This window comes from Diabrotica virgifera, chromosome 4 (genome assembly GCF_917563875.1).
Source record: "Diabrotica virgifera virgifera chromosome 4, PGI_DIABVI_V3a".
NCBI classification, from domain to species: domain Eukaryota; kingdom Metazoa; phylum Arthropoda; class Insecta; order Coleoptera; family Chrysomelidae; genus Diabrotica; species Diabrotica virgifera.
Window position 1 is genome coordinate 100,221,343 of NC_065446.1, and position 21,157 is coordinate 100,242,499.

Below are 21,157 nucleotides of genomic sequence, written 5' to 3' on the forward strand. Positions count from 1 at the left end.
TAATAATGTTGCTGAACAGGTAAATGCCATTGTATACCGGGTGTAACAGTAATACCGTGTTTTTTCCTGAACGTTCGTAACACCCTGTGGAATATTCTAGAATTTAAAAAATATTGAAATTAAAACTCAATTGTAGCCTTAGCCTTTCTTAACATTCTGTAGTTAGGTAGTTAGGTACTTTGACAACTAGCCATGTTCTTCATCAATACAAGGTGTTTCTAAATGAGTGCGGCAAACTTTAAGGTGTAATTCCGCATGAAAAAATAATGACCGTTTGATTTATACCTGACATTACGGTATAATGACATTACCTGTTCAGCAACACTATTAAAAAATCCATATTCTTAGAAAATAAGCCTATAACATATTAAAAAATCACTACAATCGGACAACAGGTTTAGGAGATTCGAAACATCAAAAATGACCCATTTTTAAGATGTCCCGATTTTTTTGGCCAGGAGTGTATGTAAATACCATAGAAAACCAAAAATAATAAAAAAATTAGCAGAATCCGTTAATTTGTTCACAAAAAAAATCAACTATGAAAATGAGCATAAATTTATGAGATGCATAACTTTTGAAACTATGTACGACTAGGTATATATATTTGTAGACTACGTATATTTAACTAAACTTACGTGCATAGAAATCGGCCCACTTAAAAATTTGGTCATTTTTGATGTCTCCTATTTCCTAAACCTGCTAGCCGATTTAAGTGATTTTTTTAATATGTTATAGCCTGATTCTTTAACAATATCGCTGTAATAATATTGTTGCTAAACAGGTAATTTTTTATTGTATACCGGGTGTACGAATCAAACTGTGTTTTTTTTCAAAGTTCGCATCACACTGTGGAATATTCTAGGATTTATAAAATACTGAAATTAAAAACCAACTACAGCTTCAGGTTTTCTTAATATTCTGTTTTTTGATTCATTCGTTTATGTTGGATAATAAAAAGTTAGGTACTTTAACAACTAGACATGTTCTTCATCAATACACGGTGTTTATAAATAAGTGCGACAAACTTTAAAGGGTAATGCATGAAAACATAATGACCGTTTGCTTTATAAACATTTGTCCGCAAATGCTTCGGTGCAGAGATACGAGATGTTGAATGTTTTCTTACAAACTGACGATTTATTTACTGCGACCGATGACGAGTATTTATGACCGATCATATTACCGTATGCACGCTAATGGTGAATATAAAATTCTTAATTTTATATCAAAATCGGCAATAACTATCTCTTAAAAGCTACCAAATTTCATTTTCATATCTTAACTGGTTTTAGAGCAATAAATAAATCGTCAGTTTGGAAGAATTCAACATCCCGTATCTCGGAAACGAAACATTTGCAAACATACGTTTATAAAGCAAACTGTCATTATTTTTTTATGCAGAATTACCCCTTAAGGCTATGGGTACATAATTAGCAAATATTTTACGTGTATCCCTACTTTTTCTGTCTTTACACGGCAAATTACGTGTAGTAAAATTCACACTGGTATGGATATGGAAACATTACTAGAATGTCATTCTACTTGAAAATGTCATCATTAATTTAAAGAGATGGGTTTTGAATGTTCTTGGATAACTCTTATTTTTATAATTGCACATTATTAATTCAGTTAATAAATGTGATAATTTTTTCACTATCTATTCAGTGATTGTAATAATTTATTCGTAAAACAAAGACTAATACTCAATCGAGAAAAGAGGAAAAGTGTTAAAGTGATTTTTTAATAATATATTGTTATGGAACGCTTACAATTTTGAACATCTTTAACAACAAAATACTTGGATCACAGAATATATTATCCTGATGTATTCTCTGCTTGGATCTTCCACAAATAATACACAATAAATAACTTTTTATTAAGTTCACGTCTTAAATCAATTATTTATCAAATACACTATACGCTGTGAGCTCGTACGTAGAGGGGATATTTACAAATTCGCGAGCGCCAGTAGTGACAAGTCTGTAAACCTTTACCGGAAATTTGACATAAATGTCAAAGTGATTAATTTAAAATTAAAATTAAAAACATTAATTATAAAAAATATTAGTTGGTCAAAGCTGTGGTATATATTTTTACCTTAAATATACTTACGTTTTAAATACTGAATTTAAGTTTTTTTTACTGTTCCGTAATATTTAATTATAAATTATTCTATTAATCTTAGCGCCATCTACACGATAACTGTGAAAGTATCCGAAGTAAGAAATTCATATTTTATCAATAGAACGTCAAAATGATTAGCAAAATCTTAAAAAAATTGATTACAATTTAATTACTTTTTTGCGTTGTAAATATTAAGCGATAACAATTAAATAATCAATTTAAAAATTACCGGTGAAAGTTGAATTAGTAATCCGCTAGGAGCGCCACAAGCGAAGCTCAGAGCCATAGAGGTATATATTAACATAGAGGGAGCCTACCTTCCGCGCTTCCTGACGACAAGATCTCATGGACTGGTTTGCTGCATCTCTTTCTAACACATTGTATCGAAAATCTATGATGACATTCAGTGTGAATATAGGCACATAAGAGGAGGACAAGTGTAGCAGCGTTACTATGCGTAAGAGTGAAACAGCACTAATCCAAATAAAAAAGATGGTGTCGTCACTTCGCTCTGAATGACACTCTCTCTATGCTAATATATAACTCTATGCTCAGAGCGTATATATCAGTAATATTTAATTAATAACTCAACATATTCCCGATGCAATGTCAAATATTTAAAATTGTCACTGATTGTCAGTGTCTGACTGACAATATATGCTGACAATATTATATTCGGCTGAGTGCGTTGTAAGACAAAGATAGATTTGGAAAATATTACCACGGCATTGTGTTCATTTTTTTCGAATCCTGAAAAAACCAATAAATATTTTTGAAAAATTTAAACGCAGAATGAAAGACTAAACTATTACCGAGGGCCGAAAGTCCCTTAGAATAAATAAAAAGTTTATTTTGAATGATATATTTGAAATTAAAAATCACACTAAATTTTCTCTTAGATTTTCACCCCTGTAACTTATTATAATAAACATTATAGAAGTTCTCAGGGACTTTCGGCCCTCGCTAATAACGTAATCTTTCATTCTGCGTTTAAATTTTTCAAAAATACTTATTAGTTTTCTCAGGATTCGAAAAAAATTAATCCCCATTTGAATAGCATTGCAGCCGAAAATACGTACCGATCCTCTTAAAGTTTGTCCCATTTATTTAGAAACACCGTGTATTGATGAAGAACATGTCTAGTTGTTAAAGTACCTAACTTTTTTATTATCCAACATAGACGAATGAATCAAAAAGCAGAATATTAAGAAAACCTGAAACTGTAGTTGGGTTTTAATTTCAGTATTTTATAAATCCTAGAATTTTCCACAGTGCGATGCGAACTTTGAGAAAAAACAGTTTGATTCGTACACCCGGTATAGGCGTTATACAATAAAAATTTACCTGTCTAGCAACAATAATATTACAGTGATATTGTTAAAGAATCAGGCTATAACATATTAAAAAAATCACTTAAATCGGCCAGCAGGTTTAGGAAATACGAGACATCAAAAATGACCAAATTTTTAAGTAGCCGATTTCTATGCACGTAAATTTATGTAGGTATATTTAACTTAGACGTGTCACAAGAATATATAGTATAAGAGCTGTGAGACATTTTTGAGTAGGTATTTTAGGCAACCTGAAAATTTTTCAGGTGACTCTTCTATGATAGCCTAATACAAAAATGCCGGTCTGGCTGGAGGGTAGCGGTTATTTTCCCCAAAAATCCCCCCCAAAAGTTAAAAAAGGGTAAAAATTGTTATTACAAAAAATATCATTGATATGACTTGAAAGTAAATTTAAATATTCGAATATAAAGAAAATAAACAGGCCAGGCGATTTGAGGACGATTTTAACTCTGCAAGATACATGCATGGGCGCCCCAGGATTATTTTCAGGAGGTGCATCTGAACTTCAGAAGATTTCATCTGAATCTGTACATACTATTAACGAGTATAAAATATACAACTATACACTATACATGCATAGCTATGTACATTCGTTCCGGACAGGGAGGTGCAATTGTTATTTTGACAGGGTATTTTTTAATTTTAAAAATAAATATTCTACAAAAGACAGGTTTTTTTTGGTGAAATTTTCCAATTGCCATGTGATCAAACAAATTACGCGTGCATATAAATGAAAACCGCTATAAGTAAGCAGCAGTGTGAGAAAGAGCGTATACCGATAGCTATTTGCGTCCTCTGTTGTAGTTGAGTGAGACCGTTCGCTCGAGAAAATCACGTGACCTGGCGATATCCATGTTGTTGTGCCTCGAAACGTTAGTGTAATTATTATATATATTATAGTTTTTTAAGTAATTTTTCTTAATTAAAGGAAAATAATACGTACTATACAATAGATTTTGTAAATATGATAGAAAAAGACAAATTTGTTATTATAAATATATAGGTAGAAAATATAAAACTATAAACTAAATTAATTCGGTGTCCGAATCTTGTACTTCTTCTTTAAACTCCTCATCTGAGGTTAAATGTTCATTCTGTTCTTCTTCATCAGACTCCCCTCGAGACTCAGATTCCTCTTCTACATGATCTGTAAATAGTTGTAATATGTATTTAGAATTAATTAAAAATTAATCAGTGATTAATTAATTGAGAAGGACAATCACGGGCGCATCTGAAGAAAGACTTACCATTGTTGAGATGCGGTGTTATCGAATAATGTAAAAAATATCATGGACACAACACTTAAAAAACAAGAAAACATTAAGAAAGATGAAAAAGGCAAAAGAAATACTCAACACTATGAAGGAAAGAAAAATGAGCTAAAATAAATATTCATAAAAATTACCAATGCTTAATACTTTTCCTTATATAACCAATCACATCACGTTTTTTATTTCTTAGTGTAGGTATGACCAAAGTAGCTCATGTTTCTTTCCTTCATAGTGTAGAGTATTTTTCAACATCGATACATTATTCGATAACTCCACATCTCAACAACGGCAAGTCTTTCTTCAGATGCGCCCGTGATTGTCCAGGCTTTGACTCCGTATAAAAGGACGGAGAATATGTAGCAACTCTACTAGTTAATTACTAATTAATTTTTAATTAATTCTAAATAGGTACATATTACAACTATTTACAGATCATGTAGAAGAGGAATCTGAGTCTCGAGGGGTGTCTGACGAGGAAGAAGAGAATGAATATTTAAGCTCAGCTGAGGAGTTTGAAGAAGAAGTACAAGATTCGGACACAGAATTAATTTAGTTTATAGTTTTATACTTTTCTACCTGTATATTTATAATAATAAATTTGTCTTTTTCTATCATACTTGCAAAATCTATTGTATAGTACGTATTATTTTTCTTTAATTAAGAAAAAGTTACTTAAAAAACTATAATATATTATAATAAATACTCTAACGTTTTGAGGAACAACAACATGGATATCGCCAGGTCACGTGATTTTTCTCGATCGAACGGACTCGCTCAGCTACAACAGAGGACGCAAACAGCTATCGGTATACGCTCTTTCTCACACTGCTGCTTACCTATAGCGCTTTTTATTTATATGCACGCGTAATTTGTTTGATCACCTGGCAGTTGAAAAATTTCACCAAAAAAACTGTCTTTTTTAGAATGTTTATGTTTAATATGAAAAAATACCCCGTTAAAATAACAATTGCACCTCCCTGTCCGGAAGGAATGTACATAGTTATGCATGTATAGTTGTGTATTTTATACTCGTTATTAGTATGTACAGATTCAGATGAAATCTTCTGAAGTTCAGATGCATCCCCTGAAAATAATCCTGGGGCGCCCATGCAAGTATCTTGCAGAGTTAAAATAGCCCTCAAATCGCCTGGCCTGTTTATTTTCTTTATATTTGAATATTTAAATTTACTTTAAGTCACGTCAACGATATTTTTTGTAATAACAATTTTTACCCTTTTGTTTAACTTTGGGGGGGATTTTTGGGGAAAATAACCGCTGCCCTCCAGCCAGACCGGCATTTTTGTATTAGGCTATCATGGAAGAGTCACCTGAAAAATTTTCAGGTTGCCTAAAATACCTACTCAAAAATGTCTCACAGCTCTTGGACCAATATTATTCTCAGTCAATAACGTATAACTTTTTTAGAAACGTTAAATAGTCGCTCACGTTGACTTTTGTTATTAATTTACAAATAGAAAAGTTATTTTCTATGTTCATACATAAATCTCTAAAATAATTTAAACAGAGTAAACATAAACTGCATAGAAATCTTTAACAGGCAAAGATCACTTGCACATTTTAAAAATGCATATTCTTCTTTTCTCTCACTACGGTTCTATTATTAAATACATACTATCTCTTCCGTTTACTCTAAGTAAAGATGTTCTCAAGACACACCTGACCTACATACATCGATTCCATAAACGTACCAATACGTTTCATACTAGTAGGTATTGATATTACTTAGCTCATTCAGTATATTTTATAACAAGAAACAAGAAAAGTACTATTTTATATGAGATTAAACCACAGTTGAGTGAAAAACTAAATTAAAACATTAAAAAATTAGCATGGACTATTGAAAAAAATATTGATTAAGATATCTATGTTACTAGTTCAGAAAAATAAGGAAAAAAATATCCTGTTGGTGACACAACCCCCTCCAGGCCGAAACTAAATTTTTCGAGTAGTATGGTCATCTATAATAATAACCTATATGTTTCCTGCAGCCGATTTTGATGATATACATAGTTATAAACAAATGAAGATCAAAAAACGGTAAATTTTCGCTTTTTTCGTCTATTACTAAAAAATTGGGCTATTAAACAAATTTGAGACTAATAATCTCACAAACCGTATAAAAAACTTCAATATGGCGTTCCTGAATATGTCTATCCTTATTGGTTGCTTAGAAAATTGCAAAATAGATCATAAATTTTGAGTTTATATAAATATTCATAATTTATGTAAGAATTAATTTTAAAGCAATTGGTCAAATAGTTTAAAAGTTATTTAATTTGTTTATCCAAAATTAATTTTTTTTGCAACACTAAGTCAGAAAATGATGAAGTTACAGTAATATTTTGGATAGTTTATGAAAGAAGAAAATTTACAGTATTAATTTAATTTAAAAAAAAATGCCAAAAAATAATTATAAATATTGCAAAATAATTTTGCAAAAACGTGTGAATTTAAAAAATGGGGGGGGGGGCTAACTTTGTCCCTAATCATCCTAGGACAGTTGTTTCTCTTTCTAAAAGTGTATAAAAATTCATTTCCAAATATGAAAAAATAATTTTTCTACAGGTAACGGTTAAAAAGTTATTCTAATTGTTTATAAGTAAGCAAAAAATCGACATGTTTTTGCAAAATAATTTTACACTTTTACATTTATTTTTAATTAAGGTAATAGTATAAATGTTCTTCTTTCATAAACTGTCCGAAGTATTATTGTAACCTCATAATTTTCTGACTTATAGTGTTGCAAAAAAAAATGAATTTGGGATAAACAAATTAAATAACTTTTAAACTATTTGACCAATTGCTTTGAAATTTAAAATATAATTTAAGTATAAGAAGTCTTGGCATTCCGTGTAATAAGAAGATTTTAAGTTAATTTTTACCTAAGTTATGAATATTTATAAAAACTCAAAATTTATGATTTATTTTGCAATTTTCTAAGCAACCAATAAGGCTAGACATATTCAGCGAACGCCATATTGAAGTTTTTTATACGATTTATGAGTTTCTTATTCTCAAATTTGTTTAAAGTGCTTAACTTTTTGGTAATAGACGAAAAAACCGATAATTTACCGTTTTTTGATCTTCATTTGTTTATAACTATGTATATCATCAAAATCGGCTACAGGAAACATATACAGAGTGGGCCAAATAAAAGGAGCCACCCCGATATTTGGCAGTATTTATTAGATTTTAAGAAAATAAAAGAACAGGTCAATTTTTGATCTAAGGGGGACACATTTTTACGATAAAAATATCTGTCATTTGTCAACTCCCTCCCTTCCACTTCCCCCACCCCTTATTTTTGAATAGGGAATAGGGGTCGTGCGCTAGCTCATTTGAAAGGTTATTCAATTCCCTATTCAGCAATATCAACATCGACTTAAAAATGTATACAGGGTGTCCAAGAAAAATTATTTTGAATTAAATTAATTGACACAAAAAGAAGAATGTATGTAATTTATTTAACTCAGAACACATTCTACTGGTGACAGAAAAGAGAAAAAAATGTTTTTTGATAAATAGATACTGCTTTTTGCTTAATTTTAATGTTCAAGCTTCCACCCATCTGCCTCTTGGTAGGTTGAATATTGAATTTAAGCAACAAACAGTGTTTATTTATCAAATAAACATTTTTTTCTGTTTTTTTATCAACAGTAGAATGTATTCTGAGTTAAATAAATTACATACATTCTTCTTTTTGTGTCAATTAATTTAATTTAAAATAATTTTTCTTGGACACCCTGTGTACATTTTTATGTCAATGTTGATATTACTGAATAGAGAATACAATAACCTTTCAAATGAGCTAGCACACGACCCCTATTCCCTATTTAAAAATAAGGGGTGGGGGAAGTGGAAGGGAGGGAGTTGACAAATGACAGATGTTTGTACCGTAAAAATGTGTCCCCCTTAAATCAAAAATTGACCTTTTTTTTATTTTCTTAAAATCCAATAAATACTGCCAAATATCGGGGTGGCTCCTTTTATTTGGCCCACTCTGTATGTAGGTTAATAATATAGATGTCCATACTACTCAAAAATTTAGTTTCGGCCTGGAGGGGGATGTGTCACGAGAAAATCCTTATTTCTCTGGACTATACATACAGACTATGAAGAGGACAAACTGGACACAACATGTGTAAGTAATGATAGTTTTAAAAAAATGTAAAATTATGAAACACGAAAATAAAAAAAGAATGTGTGTGTGTACTTTGTACGCACTTAAGAAGTTATACTTCTATTATATGATTTCAACGAAATTAATATACTTTAAACAGTTTATTTATATTTTGTTTAAATATTAAACTAATTTTAGTACTTACTACTTGTCACAAATTTTTATTAAAACAGTGCCAAAAATTAAAATAATAAAAGAATAAAACACACACAAACAAACACATTGAAAAATGGCACAAATGATTTCTGAACAATGTAGGAAATTTTTTTAACTAAATTCGTATTTTCTGAAAAAAAATTATATATTAAATAAACTTACAATCATAAAATGTATAAAAAAATAAAAAAATAAAAATTCCATTGGGGTTCGAACCCGCTTATCAGCGCAGTTAGTATTGAAATTCATTCACCTTTAACTTTTACCCACGGAGAACACCATGTGTCACCATGTGCGAAGATCAACTAACTAAACGGATTAAACTTTTGACGGTTCTGAATTTAACCAAATTATTTTTATTTTGAATTGAAATTATTTAGAATTGAAAGAAATATTAAAATACAACAAAACATAGAGTAAGAAAACAATATATCAGGTGAATATTGATAGAAATTTTGATGGTAATCAAATTATGTAAATCAAAGCATTACATACCTACTATTTTGGTAGGTTCTTTTTAAATTTTCCAAATAGGTAGGTACCTATGAAATTTCTTATTAGGATACTGAAACATTTACAAATATTACGTACCTGTTGCTTTTAAAAACTATTTAAAAAGTCACTACAATATTATAAACTTGCTTTTTTCTCTGCCATCACAAGAATAAAAACTAATATACACAACATTAATTTGTTTATCCAAAATCTCCATATTGAACAATTATTGACAGATGATTTTAACACACAATCAGATCCCGTATAACGTTTATACCATACTGTCTGTGTGCGCATGCGCGCAGTATTATGAAATTTTACTCTCAATCGTGTCTAAAGAAGTATAACTTCAAAAATATTGATTGCCTTCATACTTTAAAAACAAACTTTTTTTCTTCTTAAAGTGCATTGTCCTCCCAGAACATTGGCGATCAGTCGCATGATTTTTTACTTTCTCCACAGCTGACCTAAATAGTGTCGTGGTACTCACTCCATACCACTGGCGGAGATTCCTGAGACAGGATGTTTTTCTGCGTGCGGGCTGCGCTTTCCCTCTATCTTTTCTTGGATGATTACATGTAGCCTTTCATATTTCGGATTTCTCATCACGTGTGCAAAGTACTCTAGTTTTCTTCCTTTTATGATATTCAGTACTTCTCTTTCTTTGTTTAGCCGCTGCATTACCGCTAGATTTGTTACTCTGTTCATCCACGATATCCTCGAATATTCTGCGGTAAGCGCACATTTCAAAAGCCTCAATCCTCTTGCACATTGTTTCCGTGAGGGTCCATACTTCCTTTCCATAGAACAAAATGCTGAACACGTAGCAGCGTAATAAGCGTATTTTTAGCGTAATTTTTAGCTCTATGTTGGTTAGTACCTTTTGCATTTTCCTAAATGATGTTCTCGCTTGCTCTATTCTGCATTTGATTTCCGGTGATAAGACCCATTTTTCTTTCACCCAGCAGTAACAGCCTAAATACTTATATGCTTGTACTCTCTGCACCATATCTGCATTTTAGTGTTGCCCAAATGCAAGACCAAGACGAGACTTGGACAGTCTTGGTCTTGGTCTTGCTCCAGTACATCTGGTCTTGGTATTGCGCTCCCGGTCTTGGTCTTGGTCTTGGTCTTGCAGCAAAAGTCTTGCAAGTCTCGCAGTTGCTCATTAGCCTATTGCCTATCTTAGAACAACGTAACAGAGAGGTACATTTTAAGCTTGAATATCAGAGCCATAGTAAAGACCAACCAAATTAATAAATATCTTAAACAACTGACCCTAGGTAGGGTTTGAACTCACGATCTACAGTCGGAAAAATGAAAGAATACCCATGAACGATCACATCAATCACTTATTGTGTATTTGCTGTCTTTTTCTATAAATAACAAACTTTTGTTGTAGAAAAAGACAGCAAATACAAAATAAGTGATTGATGTGATCGTTCATGGGTCTTTCATTTTCCGACTGTAAGTGATCCGTGCCTATGTTCTAACTAACTAAAGTTTATGTATTTTTTCGAGTATTTGCCATTCACTATCTGCTATCTGTGATTTGAAAAGCATTTAATTCGGTGGCATTTATTATCCAATATAAGCGAATGAATAAAAAAACATAATGTTAAGAAACTATGAGGCTTAATTGGGTTTTAATAATTTCAGTATTTTATAAATGCTAGAATATTCCACAGAGTGATGCTAGCTCTGACAAAAAAAACATAGTTTGATTGGTACACGCGGTATACAATGACAATAATTGACCTGTCTAGCAATAATTTACAGCGATATTTATTATAAAGAATAAGACAACATATTAAAAATGTCACTTAAATCGGACAGGTTTAGGAAATTCGAGACATTAAAAATGGCCCGTTTTTATGGTGGTGCGTTAATTACTCGGAGAAGTGTATATCGTTATTAAATAATATTTCGGTATTTTGTTTACACGTTATCTCTGTCATTATCTGTTCTTTTGTGTCGTTAAAATACATGCTTTTAAACATTAGCTGCGCTGTTTCGGCAAATTTTTTTTAACCGAGTGACGTCATAACACTCTCAGCACAAAAAATACATAATAGTCTTACCGATACGATTTGTGCTGTTTAGATTCCTAGAAAACTAATAATGAAAAAAAGTAATTAATTATTAGGTATATTTGTTATCAGTTAAGGTGACATATTTTTAAAAAGTTTGTATACGATATTCGATATTTTTGATAACGAATGTTATGTTATGATTAGAAGGCGACTATTCTCAAAACATGGACAATTAATTTCAGAGCGAAGAAGTCGTCTGCTAGGACTGAAAGAATGTACAAAATTTTAAAAAGGGAGTAAGCCCTGTACTTCATTCCACGTTGGAATGTACAAAATGTTTTATTTTTACATTGTAATAATGACCTCTGAGTACGTGTCAAATGTGTCAAAAGTTATTTTAATGGATATTTTGATTCGCTATGTATGTTTGTATTGTTTGTAATGCGCATAAGTCCAAATTTCAAAATTTTTGTTACAAATTTTTTTGTTTCTCAGAACTCTCTTGAACTAATATACTCCCTAAAACGACCCTCAGCTCTAACTGCAAGACGCAAGAGTCTCGCAGTCTTAGTCTTATTCTTGCTCAAGTCTTGCACGGTAAGTCTTGGTCTTGGTCTTGCAAAAACGCAAGAACAAGACCAAGTCTGCAAGACCAAGACCGATTTTGGGCAACACTACATTTATTCTAATATTTGTCAATTTAAAACTAATTATTCTATATTCTTTGCAATACTTGCTGTTGGCCTTTTTTTGTATTGCAACAAAAGTTTATATGAGTCATTCTTTAGGGATAATTCATGTCCTATATAGACAGTTGAGCAAATTTTACAGAAGTCCGATAGGTCTATCTTCTTCCAGAGATTTTAAAACCTCTACCTGTATTTCGTCTGGTACCAGCGTCTTTCCATTTTTTACACCTGCCATGGAGCGTAAAAGTTTTTTGCCTTAGTGATATCTATTCTGTCATGTGTAGTATTTAACATCGTGTGAGTCGCTTCTATCATTTGCAAAGAGATTTTCAATATATATCTTCCATTCCTGCAGTAGTTTCACTGTGCTATTAAGAATCTGCTGTTGTTCATTCATAAAGATGTTCTTATTATTTTTTATGTTGACCATCGGTCTCTCTAATTTTCTTACAAATATTAAATGAGTCGTGTTTGGCTTCTAACTGTGCTATTTCTCTGCATTGCCTCGTTAGCCACTCTTCTTTTGCTTGTCTAATCTTATTTCTAATTTTTTTTGGGCATCTTTTTCAGAATATCGCATCAAATAAAATATTTACGCAATGTTTGATTAAATATTTTTTTTCAAGACTATTAGGCCTGGATTCCGCGTCCCAAAAACAAGTTTATTAATAGCAAGCTGAAAATTTGTTAATAGCTTAACGGTGTCTAGTCGAACAAACTCTGATGTACGAAAACACTGAAACAGGGGAAGTTTTAATTGTGGAACAGGTTACAGGTTTCGAAGGTCAGACTACGAAAACGTTCCATGTATTTTGTCGGACACAACTTCCAACTGATTTGTTACCCTTTCATTAAACTCTCATTCAAAAGTCAGACTGCTATTTACCACCACCATAATTCTTGTCATTCGACATTTTCTACGTGTCGGACTTATCAAAATGTCTAACATATCTATCGGACAAACATTTCTTCATATTATTATATAAAGATTGCTATTGAATAAACTTAAAAACAACGTGCTAGTTTTCACAATCATAAACTTGTCAGGATGACACGTTCCACAATTAAAATCACGTTCCACAATTAAAACTTTCCCTGTTCCAGTGTTCCCATTCATCAAAGTTTGTCCGACTAGACACCGTTAAACTATTAACAAATTTTCAGCTTGCTATTAATAAACTTATTTGGTACGCGGGATCCAGGGCCTATAAATATAATCAATTTTCGATAAACCTTAAAAATATCAGAAATTTTTATTTGTATAAACAATCAGTTACGACTGTAAATATAACAACAACAACAAATCGATAAATAATAAACAGCTTAAGTCAACAAGAATTTTTAAGCTTTTAAGATTATTTTTTTACGTTTTTTATATGTAAATAAATTGAAATAGTTGTCAATTATGTTAAAAATATTGGTTTAAACAAACGTATTATTATTATTAAAACTTACGACAGAGACGATAAAAAACAAGATCAATAGTCTTATAATCCCTAGACGACGTTCTTCAACAAGGATTCTGATCTAAGGAAAATCAATGTAATACAAGCCTCTCGATATATTATATGTATTTCATTTATTTGGAGATGGCATTTCACAGTGTCTAACTAAAAGACATCATACATCTCTTCTATAATTGACAAATTCCATAATATAATCTAATTCAAATTGTGGTAAATATTTTTAAAAATAATCACATTCACACTCACAGACAGTCACAGAGACCCTTTTATCAATTTAACCTCACAGCTAAATTGGTATTGGTAGTACTAGAAGGATAGGAAGATGGAAGAAGCCCAAGGGGAAGGTCTCTAATACGATGGACAGACCAAATGAAAACTTTGGTGGGAAACTTCCCACATGAAGTTAACAGTACATATTAAATGAATATTTAGAGTGTAACCACGCCCTAATAAGGGCTTAAAGAATGAGTATGGGGATCTCTTCTGCCTAAAACAATTAATTGAAAAAAATCAGCAACCAATCAAGAAACCTATCTCATGTTTGTTTACCTCCGTAAAGCATACGACAGCGTTCCTGTGACTAAATTGTGGAAATCACTACAAGAAACTAACATCAGCTACATTCTAATCAAAGCCTTAAAAAATCTATATGAAAATTCTACATCATAAGTAAAAATTGGCAACAGACTATCAAAAAAGTTCATCGTTAACAAGGGTCTGCGCCAGGGCTGCTGTATTTCACCAACTTTGTTCTAGATATATGTTGCAAAAGCACTAAACCAGTGGAAACGTAAATGCCACGGTATGGGTATAGACTTTGGAGAGGTTTGTTTATATACCTTACAATTTGCTATAGATGGACTGCTAATAAAAAAAAACAATTTTGAAAAGAAAAAACTTCATTGCACATTTCTATTTGATAAAAAGTTGTAACTACAGAGAGTTGAAATTAAAGTTATGTTTTTCATCTTAATTTTATTTGAATGTTGCATGATTCATGGCACAACATATCGTCCACAAGTCGATAAGTTTATATGTAATTACCGAGGGCCAAAAGCAAGCATGATGAGAGATGCTCGTCAGTTAGCCGACAAGATACTTTAATTTCACTACCTACATTTGGGAAAATGGAGACTCAAGTACGTTAATGCAAAGAATGCTGCGAGGTGCAGAGATACTTGCCTCAAAAACGGATATTTGTCAGACGATATGAAAGATCAAAATGTATCGGTCGCTCTGAACTTAAGGTGTATATCCGAAATTATTTTCAGTACCTTATTTTGTACGGAAATGATCTCCGTATTGAAAGTAATGGATATTTCAATTACAAATTGTTCCACGTATTCACAAGAAAATGGATTAGACAAGAATGTTGCAATATCTGTCAGTTTTTGTAACCAACGAAGCGTTTTTCAAACTCGCTATGAACTGCTTGCAGCTCCGCGATCGACTTCAAAAACTTTGGCGATCGACAGGTCGATCGCGATCGACTCTTTGAGCACCGCTGATCTACAGTATATGGCAAGAAAACTAAAGGAGGAATATGAACAGTGGAAAAAACTAAATACCTACCCATAGGAGTTGAGTTATCCAATATCGAACTAGAGGATAATGAAGAAATCACATCCTGCAGTGAATACACGTAGGTACCTGGGAGTAATCTTCGATAGAACGGAAAAAGACGATGGAGAAATAAAGAAATGGGTAACACAAGCTAGAAGAGCAACTGGCTGCCTAAATGGAATACTTTGAAGCTCCGAAATAGGAATACAGCGAAAACACAATATCTATGAAACACTTATTAAAAGCAGCCTACTTTACGGAGCAGAAACTTGGAGAATAACCGAGAACAACAGGAAAAAATTAGAAGCTGTAGAAATGGATGTGTTTAGAAAATCGTTAGGTATATCCCGTAGGGAAAGAGTTCAAAATGAGGAAGTAAAACTACGAATTGGAATAGATGGTTACTTAACAACAGACATTGAGAAGAAACAGTTGATTTGTTATGGCCATGTTCAAGGAATGGAAGACACAAGATTGCCCAAAAAGATTATGCAGTGGGTACCACCAAACCGCAAAAACGAGAAAGACCCAAAAAGACATGGAAAGAAGGGGTAACCAAAGCAATGAGTACAAGGGATCTTAGAGATGGCCAATGGGATGATAGAAGGACGTGAGGGTTGGATATAACTACAGCAAATTGCTCTCTATCTTGAGCGGTTCTTAGTATCGAATGTGTGTCGATGCCTATTCAGACAGGAGTATTTTCTTCTTCCTGTATCTCTTCTTTCTTCTACTTTCCCTGTAAATATGTCCTAGATAACTCGCTTTTCTGTTTTTTTACAATATTTAGGAGTTCTCTCTCAGTCTCCGTTCTTGTCAGCACCTCGTTGTTGGTAACATGCTCTGACCAAGAGATCTTCAGCATCCTTCGAAAAACCCACATCTCAAAGGCTTCTACATGCCTCATACTTGTGATTCCGAGAGTCCATATTTCCGCTCCGTATAGCAATATGGAATAAATGAATGTTTTTACAAATTGGTATCGGATATCCAACGATAAGGTAGAGTTTATAAGGAACTTTTTCATTCTTTGAAAAGCGGATCTACCATATTCTATACGAGCACTTACTTCGACCTCGTGGTCAAGCTCGTTTGTTATCCAGCAACCAAGATATTGGAAAATTTGTACGGGTTCTATCTGTTTGTTATAGATACGAGTATTAATGTCGGCATTTGGTGCACGTGTAACAGCCCGTATAAGGATATCTCCACAAAACTTTGTATTTGTAATTTTTGGTAATACAAAAATGAAAGGATAGTAATGAAAAAGCCTCTTTAGCTACTCATTTTTGTGTTTTAAAATGGAATTTAAATTATTATAAAGTCAAAATACCACGATGACATCGACATAAAAAGAGAAAAGCTTAATGACAACTTCCTAGATAAAGATAATTGGAATGGCTTGACTTGCTGGTCATTTCTTAACATTGTATGGAGTATATTACTTTATTATTATTATATTAAATCAGAAGTCCATGGCAACTGACCAGTTTTTGTATCCCAATAAAAATGAGAAATGTGGTGGTTTCTTAAAAATATAAGTATATACAATGTAATGCCTCTAATGATCTTTTCAATTAGTTTTGTCACTTGAATGTCCCTTCTACTTAAATTGGTACCGTAAGTGCAAATTTTTAATGACTAGTTCCTTTCACATCAATCATCCGTCGACCCCGTGCACCGTATTGTTCTTCTACTTCCATGAAAGATAGCGAAGACCCGCAAATTGTAAGTAATAATAACAGTATTTGCGATTTTTATACTAGTACTTCTCCGTGGTACGGAGTCAAAATTCACGTAAAGACTACTGCGCCGTGGTCAGGAGTGTTTGCACTATCTCTACTCTACTAGTGAAAGGTGCAGTCGCCGCGGTACATATTCGGATATCGCTTCTCGTATCGGGATGAAGCAAGTGACTTTGATTTTTTTGTTCGCCGGGCTGCTAGCTGCGGAAAGCGCGAATATTTTGGGGATTTTTGTGGCCCAAGGGAGAAGTCAATTTCTTTTGGGGGAGAGGTTGTTAGGGGAACTGGCGAGAAGAGGACATAATGTTACACTTTTGGGGAAATTCGTGCCTCAAGAAAAACATGAAAATTTGCATTTAATTCGTGTTAATTTGATGGAGGAAAATTCTTGTAAGTGGATTTAATTTAACTCTAGTTGCTTTTCATTATTTTCTCATACTTATTTGATTCTGTTATTTGACATTTTCATTCATATTATACCTATTACATTTACATTGCCTTAAGGAGAAAGGCGCAAAATTTCGTCTGTCAAAATTTTCAATGTGTTTTACATGTATTCATTTTTTTCGAATCCTGAGAAAACTAATAAGTATTTTTGAAAATTTAAACGTAGAATGAAAGATTACGTTATTACTGAGAACCGAAAGTCCCTTAGAATATATAAAAAGTTTCTTTTGAATGTACAATTAAAAATGACACTAAATTTTCTCTTTTATTTTCACCCCTGTAATTTATTAAAATAAACATTATAGAAGTTTTCAGGGACTTTCGGCCCTCAGTAATAATGTAATCTTTCATTCTGCTTTTAAAATTTTCAAAAGTATTTATTAGTTATCCCAGGATTCGAAAAAAAGTAATACATTTAAAATACATTGAACATTTTGACAGGCATTTTGTTGAATAGAGAATTGATTAGCCTTTCAAATAAGCTAGTACACGACCCCTATTCTCACTTAAAAAAATAGTCGATTACGTCATCACCCCCAGATGGATGACGTCACTTGATATATATGTCAAAAAATCATAATTTAAAAATCAAATAACTTTTGTATTTTACATTTTTTTCTAATTCTGTAAATAAAGCAGTTTACAGGGGGTCAAAATATAGTGAATAACCCGGTACAGTACAATGTGTAAATTTACAATGCAAAACAAATTATTTTAAATATTTCTTACGAAATAATGGTAACATTCAACTTTTTTATGGAAAAGTTTAACTCCTGGATTTTTCTGGGATTTCCAATTTTTCAAGAGAGTTAAAAAGTCGGCCTTTTTTGGCTACCATTTTACAGCTATCAAGAAGAAGTCACTTTTTCATGGTATAGACGAGCGGAACACCCCCCAAAAAACGCTTATTTCTCGAGATACCGATCACAGTGACCACCGGTGGTGAATGGCTAATTTTGGTCTTACTTTATGTTTTTGATGGTACTGAAAACGAAAACGAGGTTTATTTTGAATTTTATGTCTGGGAAGGAACACTGTCAAAAACTTATGTTTACCCCAAAAATAAAAAAAAAATTTGCGTTTAACTCGTTTGGTTTTTATATTTTTGTTTTAAGAAATTTTTACAGCATATATTTTTCACCTTTCTGAAGACTATAGGATCTATTGCAATGGATCTATTGGGTCTTATTATAATGAAAGTTATGAATTTTTTAAAGTAAAGGAATTGAATTCGTGAAATGCAAAATTAAATCGTAACATTTGGGTAACAAAATTTGAAATTTAGCTCTTTAATCACGCTTATGTTAAAATATAGGGCACAAAGAAGTTCTCTGGGGAGTTGTAGATCAAACTATTTTATAGAAAAAAAAATGGCGCAACTTTATCAAGGTTATACATTATACACATACACCCACAAAATAATTCTTATTTCTCGAGATACTGACTACGGGTGGCAAATGGCTAATTTTGGCCTTACTTTATTTTCTTGATGGTGCTGGAAACGAAAATGAAGTTTATTTTGAATTTTATATGGGGGACCATTGTCAAAAACGCAATTTTACCCTAAATATAATAAAAAAAAGAAATCACGTTTTTCTGCGTTTATTGTCAGTTATCATTTGTTTAACTAAAATCCCTAGCCTATTATCTGAGTGAACGGAGTCCTATCTTGGGAAGGTGATGACTTGGAATGCATTCACATACATTAGCTGCAAGCCTACTTGTAACTGATATCTTTTGATTTGTGACAACAAAGAATTTGATCTCTTATTCTGGCCTGATGGGACATAACTTGTAAGTCCCGAAACCGGTAACAAATTTTTCAACAACAATAAGGGATAAGATTGTGCGTATTGACCCTTTTCGTTACCTAACCATTGCATTTGAAATTTAAATTTTATTTAAAAAATCCATAACTTTTGTAAGACTGAAAGCTTAGAATAGGTCCCTAGTCAGCAGAAAGGTAAGAAAAATTTGCTATAAAAATTTTAGAAAAATATATTAAGACCGAACGGAGTTGTAGCGAGTTAAACGCAGAATAGCGGGACTTCTTTTTTTATTTTTAGGGTAAAATTGCATTTTTGAAGAATTTCCTCCCCTTATAGTTGAAAATAAATCACATTTTCGTTTTCAGCACCATTGAAACAAAAAGTATGACCAAAATTAGCCATTCACTACACCGTGGTCAGTACCATGTCATTTTGGGGGTGCCTGCCGCTCGCCTGGTCGTTTTCCGCTTAGTCCATATGAAGAGTACAGATGAAAAACAAGGAATATCACATTTTATACATATTGCGAAAAACACCAATAAAAGTTTAATTCTTATGATATCTAAACACTACTTATAAGCCAGGGAAATAAGGCAAAAATATACCATGTTCGGGACACTTGAGCAGCTAGGTTGCAGATAGGTTTTTTGGGTACTATATACCTAATACATTATAAATACAAAAATGCCCGTCACAGTTCGGACGAGAATTTTAGTTATTAACAAATAAGCGTCAAAAAATGCCAGTTTTTTCGTTTAAATCGCTACAGTTAAAAATAGGGTAACTAAATATCTTATTTATAGTATCCTTCTTTTAGTAGATGAGCAAAGGTTTAAAATGGCAGTAGTTTTTGAATTTTAATCCGATCCTTTGTTGCTTCAGAAATTTCAAAATAAAATTAAAATTTCTGAAATAAAAAAATTGCTATAGGTTTTGCGAAAATGACTTTAAGACTTTCATATTGCACGAAAAGTTGAGTCAAAAAGTCCATATAATGCACAAAAATTTTTAAGACGATTCGTGAATTAGTTTAAATATTATTCAATTTGTTTATCCCAAAGAGCTTTTTTTGCAATGTTATTGTTCAGAAAATAATAATGATATAGCACTTGTGGGGAAACGTTATAGTTATATTTTCAACGCACTAAAAAAATCATTAAAAAGTCATTTTTCTACGGCCGTGCTAAAAGAGCCACTTTCACGCACGCATTTCGTTTCCGAAAGTTGCACTTTCCCGCACGGCGTGCGTGAAAGTAAATTAGCCCGCACGGCGTGCGGGGAAGTAAAATACCTTGTAATATGGCATTGCCATATAGTATAATACATGCAATAAACTAATATTTAGATATTATTTACTAATTTATTTCAAATTTATCTTATTGTGTTCATTGAAATTAGCGCGATAATTATGATGAAATTAAATTATGATGAAGTAATTCAAAGAAATAAAATTATTTTGACATAATATTTAAAAGTCAGATCAGTAAACAATTACAATGGTATTGAATCGTCGTCATGGAAACCAATATCGTTGTCGTGGTAACCCATTATATTGAAAGTTTAATTTGTGTATTTTCACTTCTGAATAAAAATTTATATAACTCTATTTTTTGTGGATTTTTTCCAAACGTACGGCCTTTGAAAAAATATTGTTCCTAACTCATGCGGAAAGTGTCTTCCCCGCACTCGACTGCTTGCCCGAACTCCGCTGTCGCGTCGTTCGGGTCAACGGCAGTCTCGTGCGTGAAAGTATCACTTTCCGCACTAGTTAGGAAAATAACTATTTTATCATTCCGAAAACATTTTTCTAAAGTAGGGTCATTTTTGGCTTATAAAAAATTTG

At 32.2% G+C, this 21,157-nt stretch overlaps 1 protein-coding gene across 1 annotated transcript in view; it reads left to right on the forward strand.

Annotated features, from left to right (window-relative positions):
• Positions 1 to 17,139: 17,139 nt before the first annotated feature.
• LOC114330260 (UDP-glucosyltransferase 2) overlaps positions 17,140 to 21,157 on the forward strand; it is a 110,014-nt gene continuing 105,996 nt past the window's right edge. The window contains exon 1 of the mRNA XM_028279585.2: positions 17,140 to 17,488. Coding sequence (XP_028135386.1) covers positions 17,257 to 17,488 — 232 coding nt within the window. The 5' untranslated portion in view covers positions 17,140 to 17,256. The remainder of the gene's footprint in view (positions 17,489 to 21,157) is intronic.